This window comes from Diplotaxodon limnothrissa, linkage group LG13 (assembly GCF_057381915.1).
Source record: "Diplotaxodon limnothrissa isolate DT_005_m linkage group LG13, D_limnothrissa_male_GT1.1, whole genome shotgun sequence".
NCBI classification, from domain to species: domain Eukaryota; kingdom Metazoa; phylum Chordata; class Actinopteri; order Cichliformes; family Cichlidae; genus Diplotaxodon; species Diplotaxodon limnothrissa.
The window spans coordinates 27,926,349-27,939,873 of record NC_140608.1 but is presented as its reverse complement, the minus strand read 5'-3'; the positions used below and the strand labels follow the sequence as shown (position 1 = coordinate 27,939,873).

The following is a 13,525-nucleotide window of genomic DNA, read 5'->3' as shown; positions in this document are numbered from 1 at the left end:
GAGATCTCAAACATTGATCTCTGTAACAACGTTGAGCTAAGCTGCTAATCTTCCGAAATGTCGGACTAAAAGATGGCAATTAAGAGCACATGTCCCATTTGTCTGAATGTAGCTCAGGCATTTATTTGTTTCATTAAGCAGTAAACATGGTTGACGGCGTGAAGTTTGGTCAATTGAGAAGATAAAGAATGGGAAGTACAGTGTATCAGCCTGGAGTACACGAGCATTCACACCATTGTTTTTAATAATAAAGGATGTAGAGGATGCCTAGTGCCTCTGATCACTGACAGCTGACCAAACAATGATCAGTGCCCTAAGCTATATTCATACCGACTTAATTTTTACCATAGTTCTGTGCCAGCATTTGGGAGCTCCAATAGATGTACTATTTTTATGTGCTGAAGGAATACACAAACACTACAATCACAGTGTGTCAAGACAGCCAGCTTATATCCAGTCTAATAAGTGTTAAATTTAGTATTCAAATACTAAGGGCTAATATTGATATGAATTACGGTGTAAAACGACCCAATGTTCAAGACAGTATCCTTAATTCAAATGATTAAATTTAACGTAAAATGTACCTCTTCTCAGTTACTGCTTAAAGACAGGCAGATTGACCTGCTGTTTCAGTTCATGGTTATGTAGATGGAAAGCAGCTGCTGTGTATACCATTTGCAGCAGATGGCTGCCCCTCCCTGAGCCTGGTTCAGCCGGAGGTTTTTTTCCTATTAAAACGGAGTTTTTCCTTCCCACTGTTGCCAAAGTGCTTGTCCACAGGGGGTCATATGATTGTTGGGTTTTTATTTTTTATTTTAGTATTATTGTAGGGTCTACCTTACAATATAAAGCACCTTGAGGTGATTGTTGTTGTGATTTGGCACTGTATAAATAAAATTGAATTGAATTGAATTATATGTTAGCTGTTAGAAGTAGTTATAGTACAGAATATTATACAGGGTGGGCCATTTATATGGATACACCGTGATAAAATGGGAATGGTTGGTGATATTAAAGTCCTGTTTGTGGCACATTAGTATATGTGAGGGAGCAAACTCCTCAAGATGGGTGGTGACCATGGTGGCCATTTAGAAGTCGGCCATCTTGGATACAACTTTTGTTTTTTCAATAGGAAGAGGGCCATGTGACACATCAAACTTATTGGTAATGTCACAAGAAAAACAATGGTGTGCTTGGTTTCAATGTAACTTTATTCTTTCATGAGTTATTTACATGTTTCTGACCACTCATAAAATGTGTTCAATGTGCTGCCCATTGTGTTGGATTGTCAATGCAACCCTCTTCTCCCACTCTTCACACACTGATAGCAACACCGCAGGAGAAATGCCAGCACAGGCATCCAGTATCTGTAGTTTCAGGTGCTGCACATCTCGCATCTTCACACCATAGACAATTGCCTTCAGATGACCCCAAAGATGAAAGTCTAAGGGGGTCAGATCGGGAGACCTTGGGGGCCATTCAACTGGCCCACGATGACCAATCCACTTTCCAGGAAACCGTTTATCTAGGAATGCTCGGACCTGGCACCCATAATGTGGTGGTGCACCATCTTGCTGGAAAAACACAGGGAACGTGCCACCTTCAGTGCACAAAGAGGGAAACACATCATCATGTAGCGATTTCAAATATCTCCAAAAGTTGAATCTGTTAATCTGTTCGTAGCGTTTTTGTGGGAGAAACGTTTCGTCACTCATCCAAGTGACTTCTTCAGTCTCAGCTGACTGCAGGTTTCCCCAATCTTATAAACAGTACATTTGCATAATGACTGAACCCAGCCCACTGAAGGAACAATGGGCTGGGAGGTGTGTTTGCTTTTGGAACTGTGTCTTCATTCCACCTACTTCACATACAAGGGTCAGTTCTACAGGCAGAAACATGGGTGTGCCATGGGCTCCCCAGTTTCACCCATCGTGGCCAATTTGCACATGGAAGAAGTGGAAAAGAGGGCTTTGCTATCCTACCCTGGAGGTGTTCCAGGGTAGGATAGCAAAGCCCTCATATCTGAACCAAGCCATTGGTTCAGATATGTGGATGACACCTGGGTGAAAATCAAATCTCAGGATGTACTACATTTCACGGATCACATTAACTCGGTGGACCAACACATCAAATTCACCAGGGAGGATATGAAAAGTGGCAGGTTAGCCTTCTTAGACTGTGAGATTTCCATCAGTAATGGGGGACATCTAAAAGCTGACGTGTACCGTAAACCTACACATACGGATCAGTATCTAAGGTTTGACTCTCATCATCCACTGGAGCACAAACTGGGTGTCATCAGGACGCTACAACACAGAGCGAACACCATCCCCACTGACACAGCGGCCAGGGAGGCAGAAGAACTGCACATCAAGAAGGCCCTGAGTAAATCTGGTTATCCCAGGTGGACTTTTGTCAAAACTGGAAAGGCACCTAAAGAAAGCTCCAGCTGATCCAGGAGAGAAGGACAACCGCTGCCCAAGCGAAAACCTGTAGTGATCCCATATGTGTCAGGAGTATCGGAGCAGTTGAGACACATTTTTTCTAAACACCGGGTCTCTGTGGCTTTTAAACCCCAAAACACGCTGCGCCAAAAATTGGTCCACCCCAAGGATCGGGTCCCCCGACACAAACAGAGTAACATAGTGTACGCTGTTAAGTGCAGGAGGATTGCCAGGATTTATACATCGGGGAAACCAAACAACCTCTGGCGAAGCGGATGGCACAAGACAGAAGAGCTACCTCGTCGGGCCAGGACTCTGCAGTCTATTCACACCTACAGGCCAGTGGACACTCTTTCAAAGATGAGGATGTACACATCCTGGACAGGGAGGAACGCTGGTTTGAGTGCGGAGTCAAGGAGGCCATTTACGTGGAAAGGGAAAGACCATCTCTGAATCGAGGAGGGGGCTTAAGGGTACATCTTTCGCCATCTTACAATGCTGTGATTGCAGCCATTCCCCAACTCTGTGAATGGTACTCATGGCCATTGATCAGTGGTCTTTGGTCAGTGGGTTTTGGTCAGTGGTTGTTGATCAAAGGTCATGAGAATTTGCATAATTAAGATTAAGGAACTGACCTCCCAGCCCATTGTTCCTTCAGTGGGCTGGTTTCAGTCATTATGCAAATGTACTGTTTATAAGATTGGGGAAACCTGCAGTCAGCTGAGACTGAAGAAGTCACTTGAATGAGTGACGAAACGTTTCTCCCACAAAAACACTACGTCCAGATGAACAGATTCAACTTTTGGAGATTTACTTTCCTGGATGATTGAGAATGCATCAAAATTTCAAATATCCAGTGGCCTTGAGGTTTCCATTGATGACGAATGGACCCACTATCGTTGTACCCCATATACCACACCAAACCATCACTTTTGTTGTTCCAACAGTCTTGGAGGGATCCATCCAATGTGGGTTAGTGTCAGACCAATAGCGGTGGTTTTGTTTGTTAACTTCACCATTCACATAAAAGTTTGCCTCATCACTGAACAAAATCTTCTGCGTGAACTGAGGGTCCTGTTCCAATTTTTGTTTTGCCCATTCTGCAAATTCTGTGCGCCGATCTGGGTCATCCTCGTTGAGATGCTGCAGTAGCTGGAGTTTGTAAGGCTGCCATTTGTGAGTATCTAATATCTGCCTAAGGGATGGTCGACTAATGCCAGTCTCCAGCGACATGCGGCGAGTGCTACGCTGTGGGCGCTTGCTGAATGAAGCTAGGACAGCCACTGATGTTTCTTCATTAGTGACAGTTTTCTTGCGTCCACATTTTGGCAAATTCAACACTGAACCAGTTTCACGAAACTTAGCAAGCAGTTTGTTAACTGTAGCATTGGAGATGGGTGGTCTCGTAGGGTGTCTTGCATTGAAATCTTCTGCAATGACCCGGTTACTGCGTTCACCAGATATCAACACAATTTTGATCTGCTCCTCACATGTTAACCTCTTCGACATGTCAATGGCTGTGAACAAAGAGAAACTTGTAAATAACTCATGAAAGAATAAAGTTACGTTGAAACCAAGCACACCATTGTTTTTCTTGTGACATTACCAATAAGTTTGATGTGTCACATGGCCCTCTTCCTATTGAAAAAACAAAAGTTGTATCCAAGATGGCCGACTTCTAAATGGTCACCATGGTTACCACCCATCTTGAGGAGTTTGCCCCCTCACATATACTAATGTGCCACAAACAGGGCTTTAATATCACTAATATCACCCTGTACTTTAGCACCAATAGGTGCATTTAGTGTTTTGTGATGTATTATTTTTTTACTTGAACTTGCTTACAGTGCCCTTACAATACTGTTTCATGGCAGGATCCCAGATCTGTACAATAGACTGAATGCTGGGTGATCCCAGACACTAAATCGCTTTAGGTTCCAGTCTGTCTCATTCATTTACAATATGTTGTCTGGAAAGTAAATAATATTCCAAAAATATTCTGAAGATTCTAGCTTGCATCACAATTTACTTTGATTTTTTTGGCCACTAATCAGCCACCCTCAGCGATAACCTGCAGTTAAGTCAACAAATCTGTGAATCCGGTTTACTGGAATGAATCGGATGCTTGGTAGCTGGGGATCGATCCACCAGGGCCTCTGCTCTGGGTGAGAAGTATAGCATAGTATAAAATAGCACTTTTAGAATTGTTTTTGTTTCAGTTGTATTTTGTTAATATAAAAACTGTGAAATCTTACTTTCAAGGTGGAAAAAATTGTAAATAGTCAGTATCTCACACCATAGTATTAGGACATGTTCATAATCATCTGCAGAAAACCTCTGTTCCTGTATGTTTTTCAACTTTTTCAGCTGGAATCATATATGACAGCTAGTCAGTGTGGTGAGAGTTTGATCCATCTCTATTTTATTATTATTAAGTACAAGGCTTAAAAAGAGTTCACCATACCACAGGGCCCTGAGATTTAAAGTATAAAGTATACATTCTTTATGGAGCTGTAAAAGAGGAAAAGATTAGTGCATGTCTGCTTGCATTGCTTTGGCTTAACATTTGATAAATGTCTTGGTGACTCCCTGACACAGAGGGGGTAGAGCTGATCCACTCAGAGATACTAACTAGAAGAAAATTTAACTTGATGATGGTGCTTTACGAACAGTCGGAGTGTCATCTCAGTTGATCCTGTAGAAAATGTGTTAACCAAAATTAACTGCAATCAGTACTTAAATTGTAGGGATATTTCCCATAACCAGTAATTGCACTTAATAGTGCAGTCAGGGTATCATAATAGTCCTACGGGTTCAACTCCTGGGGAAAATTGTTTCATTTGTCAGTGAAATCAAGTTGACTGCCCTGTACTTAAGAGGACACATCCTTGGGACGTATTCTCTGCAGCGTCGACCTGTCCATTGAGCAGAATTAAAAAAGCTTTAATCTCAGTGGTTTGAGGACAAGGCTGATGAAAAGGGAAAGGGTAGTAAGTGGAAGCGATGGGGGATGATGCTGTTCTGGAGGAACTCAAAGAATTTGTCATGAGAGAGATGCTCTTAAATATTATCACCTCCTAAAACCAAAGTGATAATTTCAGGAAGTGGTAAGAAGATTTCTTTTTACAAAGAAGCAGAAGATTTTAGTGTTGGGAAAAGATCACATTTTCCAAAGGGTCAATGCACAGTGAATCACAGAGGGCAGAGAGATGAGGCTGCAGTGCTCTCTATGGGCCAAAACCTTCAGACACTGGTGGCAGCATCCCAGTCCCTTTTGTGACAGCAGCTGGTTTCTGTGAGCTGTCACAGGAAATCGCTTACTGTGAACACAGATTTAAAGTGTTGGGGCATTTTCCTGTTAACTACAAAGTGCTATGAGCATGATTAAAACTGACTTGTTCACATATAAAATTGATATTGATCCAAAAGACATGAAAGTGTCATTTTTAGTGTATGCATGTCTTTGTAATGTGTTTTTTGTATTTGATTTGTTTCTTGCATTTGATTGTGCTCTGCTTTTCCTTCAGAATTCGACCTGTGCCAGTTCACCCTGGTCAGAGCCAGCAGTATATTATAAAGCCCAAATACTACCAAAGGCACACCACTCACACACAGACTCACATCCAGACCCAGCCTGAAAGGCCTATCCCCCTAACAGTGGGACACAACCCTATCCACGGTGAGTAAGTCCTAAAAATCATCTTTTCATGCATCTTCTCTCTGTCTTAATGAGTGTTTTACTGTGGTACAGAGTGTGTTTTTTAGTCGGTGAGAGTGTTGATTTCTGAAACCCTTAATTTATAGTGACTTAACTATACTTGAGCAGCATAATCCACAAAGATGAGTAGCATGTTTGTATTATTGCAGTGCAATGGCACGTTATCTAGCTGACCTTAATTCAGTGCGATGTTCAGGTAAATTGTTTTTTCCTGCTGTGACAACTTGATGTGTATCTGCAAGTTGCTTTGTAACTCACCTCCAGCAACTTATTTCATGGTGTATCTGACTATTAATACCGCTTTGTTCTGCCCTCCACATCTTGTGCCTCCTATGTATATTTATAGAGGTCTCCAAACAGAGCTGTGCTACCAATAGTGACATAATAGCCTTCCTTTGGCTACTTTCAGTTAGTGTGATTTTTTTTTTTTCTTCTTATCTGAAAAAGTGAAGGGAAGTGTAAGAATATTTACTACATTACCCACAATCATGAATGAATATACACAAGACATTTCAAACGTAACTTTAATGATGTCTGTGTCCGTTTTCTAAATTAAACTGCTTAATGGGAGAACTACTGAGAATCCTGTTGATACATTGTTACAAAGTTACCACTTAATAATAATTAAGTAATTTTTATGCACATACACGCACAGAAACCATCACATTGGGTCTGACACTGTGAGGATGTGGAGAGAATGTGCAGCTTGCAGTTCGGCAGCAAAAGGATTTGTTCAAATTGCAGCTCCAGCGGTAAATGGCATAAAGACTTAAGCATCGCTTGCTGCTCTGGGCTGTCGAAAATGAATTATTAGTCTCATTTTCTGTGGGCAATTTCAGACAAAGGGAGGGAGTATAAGAGTTCGAATTGGAGAATGGAATGAAATAACTGTGTCATTTGGGGAGAACCAGTCAGTTTGCTGAAACAACAAGTGCCTCTGTAGATTTGAGGGGAAGGAAGCTGCCTACAGCTGAGTCTATCTGCTACCTATCCTCCTTTCAACTTTCTTGCCTGACAAATTATCCCCACTTTACAGTTTAAAGTGGACGCCAGCGTGCCAAACATCTAATATACTGTATTTCCTCACTTAGCCCGTGAGTTCATAACAATCTGATGGTGCAAAATTGTAAACGGTTATGATTTAATGTATTGCAATATTTTACACAAGGCATAATATTGAGATTGTCATGTGTATCTATATTGTTTGCTGTCATCTGTAAACTGTATGGGTGCACAAACGGCACAACAGCTTAGTAAAGCTTCAGCATTTCACTAAAAACTGAAACACAAACTTCTTGGATGGTTTGTCAGATTATTTATTATGAAACAGCACAAACACAATAGAAAGGTCCAGCTACTTCCACATGCCGTTTATCCTTAATGAAATTCAAGTGAGTGAGTTATAAAAACATTCAACTCACTTTGTAAATGTGTTAATTTCATTGCTGAAGTCTGGCTTTTCAGCATGGGAGTCTGTGACAAAGTGGCTAGGACTGAATTCATGTACCATTTGTCACTTGTACAGTGGGGCAAAAAAGTATTTAGTCAGCCACCGATTGTGCAAGTTCCCCCACTTAAAATGATGACAGAGGTCAGTAATTTGCACCAGAGGTACACTTCAACTGTGAGAGACAGAATGTGAAAAAAAATCCATGAATCCACATGGTAGGATTTGTAAAGAATTTATTCGTAAATCAGGGTGGAAAATAAGTATTTGGTCACCTCAAACAAGGAAAATCTCTGGCTCTCACAGACCTGTAACGTCTTCTGTAAGAAGCTTTTCTGTCCCCCACTCGTTACCTGTATGAATGGCACCTGTTTGAACTCATCATCTGTATAAAAGACATCTGTCCACAGCCTCAAACAGTCAGACTCCAAACTCCACCATGGCCAAGACCAAAGAGCTTTCGAAGGACACCAGGAAAAGTATTGTAGACCTGCACCAGACTGGGAAGAGTGAATCTACAATAGGCAAGCAGCTTGGTGTGAAAAAATCAACTGTGGGAGCAATCATCAGAAAATGGAAGACATACAAGACCACTGATAATCTCCCTCGATCTGGGGCTCCACGCAAGATCTCATCCCGTGGGGTCAAAATGATCATGAGAACGGTGAGCAAAGATCCCAGAACCACACGGGGGGACCTGGTGAATGACCTGCAGAGAGCTGGGACCAAAGTAACAAAGGTCACCATCAGTAACACACTACAACGGCAGGGAATCAAATCCCGCAGTGCCAGACGTGTTCCGCTGCTGAAGCCAGTGCATGTCCAGGCCCGTCTGAAGTTTGCCAGAGAGCACATGGATGATACAGCAGAGGATTGGGAGAATGTCATGTGGTCAGATGAAACCAAAGTAGAACTTTTTGGTATAAACTCAACTCGTCATGTTTGGAGGAAGAAGAATACTGAGTTGCATCCCAAGAACACCATACCTACTGTGAAGCATGGGGGTGGAAACATCATGCTATGGGGCTGTTTTTCTGCCAAGGGGACAGGACGACTGATCCGTGTTAAGGACAGAATGAATGGGGCCATGTATCGTGAGATTTTGAGCCAAAACCTCCTTCCATCAGTGAGAACTTTGAAGATGAAACGAGGCTGGGTCTTCCAACATGACAATGATCCAAAACACACCGCCCGGGCAACAAAGGAGTGGCTCCGTAAGAAGCATTTGAAAGTCCTGGAGTGGCCTAGCCAGTCTCCAGACCTCAACCCCATAGAAAATCTGTGGCGGGAGTTGAAAGTCCGTGTTGCTCGGCGACAGCCCCAAAACATCACTGCTCTCGAGAAGATCTGCATGGAGGAATGGGCCAAAATACCAGCTACTGTGTGTGCAAACCTGGTAAAGACCTATAGTAAACGTTTGACCTCTGTTATTGCCAACAAAGGTTATGTTACAAAGTATTGAGTTGTATTTTTGTTATTGACCAAATACTTATTTTCCACCCTAATTTACGAATAAATTCTTTACAAATCCTACCATATGAATTCATGGATTTTTTTTTCACATTCTGTCTCTCACAGTTGAAGTGTACCTCTGGTGCAAATTACTGACCTCTGTCAGCATTTTAAGTGGGGGAACTTGCACAATTGGTGGCTGACTAAATACTTTTTTGCCCCACTGTATATATTGTTATAATGTCTTCTGTTATCTTCTAGTCAATCATAATGCTTTAGTGTAGACACAGCACATGTAACCTTGGCTCTGCATACTATCCCGGGTCTGTTTAGGATAGCATTGGTTACATTCATTACATCTGTGCAAATGTTCTTAAAGATAAATGCCACTTAATTATTAGTTGATTTGAATCTTTCATTTGTTTATGTAGTTTGGTTGTACGTACCATTGTGTGTTCCTTTGTGCAGGTCTTATGTGTAAAACTGGTATATGGGAAAGGCCGCCCCGTTACTTCCTGTTTATATAGGATATGATGCATTGATCATGTCAGTTGAGTGTAACCAAATGAAGGGGTGTTTCTTTTGTGTCAAATTGTTAATTTCCTTTAAAATTACCTCATGAGTCGGATTTTGTGACGAGATTGACTTTTCAATCCGTTTAGTTGGGTGAATGAGTTTGTTAAGTGGAAGAATGATCTTATTCCTGTTTCTTTGTCTAGACTGTGTTATTTAGTCTACCCTGTTTTCTCAACGGTAGAGATTAATGAGTTTCAGCTGTGGGTAAAATTCTGTATAAAGCAGGTGAGATTTTGACTGTGAGGGTCTTATGTTTTGCGAAACAATTGTTGAAAGGTGACGCCAGAAAATAAAGAACACTTAAAAGAAACTTGAACAGTCTGCAGATGCTGTCTTCCTATCACTTTCCTTGCTGCTTATGTTATGCTACCTCACAGTGTCTATCAGGACTTAGAGGAACAGCAGTTTCACTTCAGCTTCATTATTATTATTATTATTAAAACTGACCTAAACAAAATCCAACGAGGAGAATAAACACAATGTATTTCTATGTCATAAAGTAATAAACCATGTACTGTCTCTGGATAAACCGTGAAGTAGTTAGTAAACTTGGAAACAATCGTGCAATACCTTCGTGACATTTGCTTTTTTATTATTTCTGAACTTCCCAAACCATTCAGAGAGAAAAAAAAAATCCTTTTTTTGGACCAACTTTGGCTGGCAGTCGGACCCTAATACATCTGACAGATCAACAAGAGCCATAATTCAGCAGCTCGTGGTTGGTTATTGTGGCTTGTCATAAATTCAAGGCTGGACTCCAACATCAGACTCACTGGGATGTATCTATGAATAAGCCAATATTTTTCAAAGGATCCTTAGACGGCACGAGTGGTTGTGCCTCTGGCCGCAGCCGGTTGGACTGACTTGAGGTTATTAATGGGGAAGTCAGCAGACAGAGCAGTGTTGATGCTTGGCTTTGCAGCATTGCAGACTTGAGCAGACCTATGCATGGCCACAATGACCCAGACCCGGTTTCAAAATAATTTCCTCAGCTCATTTGAATTTCAGCTAGCAGTTTCTAAATGCCAGAAAATGTGTCAGACATAAAAACCAGTGAAGGAAAAGGGGCACGGACGCATATGAGAGGACAGAGGGCAGTGGCCGCAATTTCCTGACATTTCTTTGCAGTGCATTTCTGGGAGAGAGTTTTTCTTTAAAACTTGGCTTCTAAATAAATATTTGGCAAAACCAAGTGTTATTTCAAGTGCCGTTCGTTGCCTGTTCATCTGCTGAATGAGATGTAAGAGGGCTTATAATAGAGCCAACATGTGCCTGCTGCTGGTTTCACAAATACCATACTTAAACGAGTTGCTAAAATAACAAAAATAACACAGAATAGATTCTCACATCATTTTTATAATTACAATCTAGAATGTAATGACCTTCTATAAATTACACTCCAGGCCTGTGTCGGTTGTCTACATAGTGTCAGATATCTCCCACACGGTACAACCACAAAGTTATAGTCTCCACATAGATGTGAGTGTCTACTTCAAAGTAGACCGAGAGTATCTGAAGTAAATTGTGTGTTTGGACTATGTTTGATAGCATTTTGCAGCTGAATATAGCATCAAATCCATTTACAATCATAAATTTTACAAATCCCTTGTGGGATGAAATTTGCTCCAACACGAGGTTTAGAGTCGGCTCATTCATCTCTCACAGTGTTATCTGGATAGCAGATCTCTGTGTGTCCATGGGCTCCATGCTTATCCGGTTTAACCCTCCTCAAGTCCAGACCGGTGTGGTAATGTACCTGGACCCGAATAACGCTTTAGCTGGAGTAATCTGGCATTACTGTTCATATAAATCATTAGAACCCTAAACTGATCAGGGGTCAGATAACTGCTACAGAATCGAGGTGTGTCTTCTATTTGATTGTATGTGTAGAAATGTTTGGATATTTTTTCCTTGTCAGTTACGCATATAAATACCTTTTTAGTAAAGGCATTTTTAATTTTAACAATTGGATCTCAGTCTGTCTTGGGGTTATTTATACTTTTTCTGTGATCAGATAGTTATTTAATTTAACTGATATACATGAACATGAAGTGCTGAGCAATCACAGCGTTTAATTAGTTTTTTATAGTTTATTGCTTTGTGCCATTTTATGGGGTGGAAGTAATGGTCAGCACATTATAAATATAATGTATATTGTTACCCTGTGACCCTAATTCAAAAGATTTGTTTTGGCAGTGCAGTTTTTTCCAGATGGAACAGGATTTAAGTAAGATCTATTGAAACACATAACTAAGATAACTCGACAATAATTTATTAAATCGCCAGTATTTGTATAGCGCTTTACTAGTCCCTAAGGACCCCAAAGCACTTTACACATCCAGTCATTCACACACAGGTGATGGCAAGCTACATTGTAGCCACAGCCACCCTGACAGAGGCGAGGCTGCCAGACACTGGCGCCACCGGGCGAAGTGTCTTGCCCAAGGACACAACGACTGAGACTGTCTAAGCCGGGACTCGAACTGGCAACCTTCCGATTACAAGGCGAACTCCCAACTCTTGAGCCACGATCGCGCCATATCAAATGTTTTACTTTCATTTAATGAACTGAAAGATTTCTGAATGATTTTTGATTTTGTTTCCCCCCCAGTAATAGTAGAGATAAATATAATTAGAAATAAACTGGCACCAAAATCACAGAACACACAGTCCACTTCAGGAGATTTCAATTCATTTCCATCCTCACAGGATGACATACTGTGTTATTGATCAGACAATTCAATTTGAAAACACTCTAATAGGCACCAACAAATATGTTAGGAGGGATCCAGTTCAATTACTCTAGTGCAAGTTAGACCTAGCTCACTGCTGTCAGCTGTAGTTGCCCATGTTGGCGCACCCTGCCAGTCAAAGCATGCATGCTGCTAACATGACCCTAACATCAATTCAATTCAATTCATACAGCGCCAAATCGCAACAACAGTTGCCTCAAAGCACTTTAAGGTAGACCCTACAATAATACATACAGAGAAAAACCCAACAATCATATGACCCGCTATGAGCAAGCACCTTGGCGACAGTGGGAAGGAAAAACTCCCTTTTAACAGGAAGAAACCTCCGGCAGAACCAGGCTCAGGGAGGGGCGGGGCCATCTGCTGCGACCGCAGGGGAGAGTACTAGCTGTAGCAATCAAGAATAAGGATGCATTGCCTGCATACAACTTGTGTTAAACATTATTAAAATATGACTGATTAGTTTGACTGAAAAGCAATTCTCATGTTGACAGCTGTCACAACTTGTAAACATATTATTTATTTATGTGATGGCTTTTTTTGGTTAAGTGTTTGTGTGTTTATATAAAGGACAATTTTGTCATAGCATCTGTCAATTAAAGAAACATTACTGATTGATTTTTTCCCCTCCTGGGTCACCACTCGTTGCAGTCTTTGATTTGTTGGGTTTTTTAGGGGCAAACACATTTGTCCCGTTAGTTCTTTTACTTCTTTGTACTTCCCTCATGTCCGTTGTCATAGTTTCAGCAGTCCCCCTCCAGAAGCTTGGTGATATTTGTGAGTCTTATTGATGCTATGATTATTATTCCTTATAATAAAGTATTCTGATTGTGATTAATGAGACAACGATTGTTATTCTCTCACTGATAAATTTATCATTGATAAAAAACTGTGTGGGCTTTGTCGACCTCACATTTCTTGGGTAGTGCACGTCGGGTTACGGTGCAGGGTTTCAGAGTGGTTTGTGGTTAAGGCGTAACGTAGATCTCCTGCTGAAGCATATATCCCCAGTTACTGTGTAACACAGCAAAGCTACAAATAGCAGACCCCTGAGCCTAATTTAATGGGAATACCATGGCTGGTTTTTGCTCAGCATGCAGTCAGCACTAGACTTTTTGAAAGTAGCAGACATGTT

General features: G+C 41.2%; 1 protein-coding gene across 1 annotated transcript in view; it reads left to right on the top strand.

The window, feature by feature from the left end:
• The window catches only part of ltbp1 (latent transforming growth factor beta binding protein 1), a 131,255-nt gene that overhangs the window by 46,311 nt on the left and 71,419 nt on the right, over window positions 1-13,525 (top strand). The window contains exon 4 of the mRNA XM_085368952.1: window positions 5,972-6,123. Coding sequence (XP_085225078.1) covers window positions 5,972-6,123 — 152 coding nt within the window. The remainder of the gene's footprint in view (window positions 1-5,971; window positions 6,124-13,525) is intronic.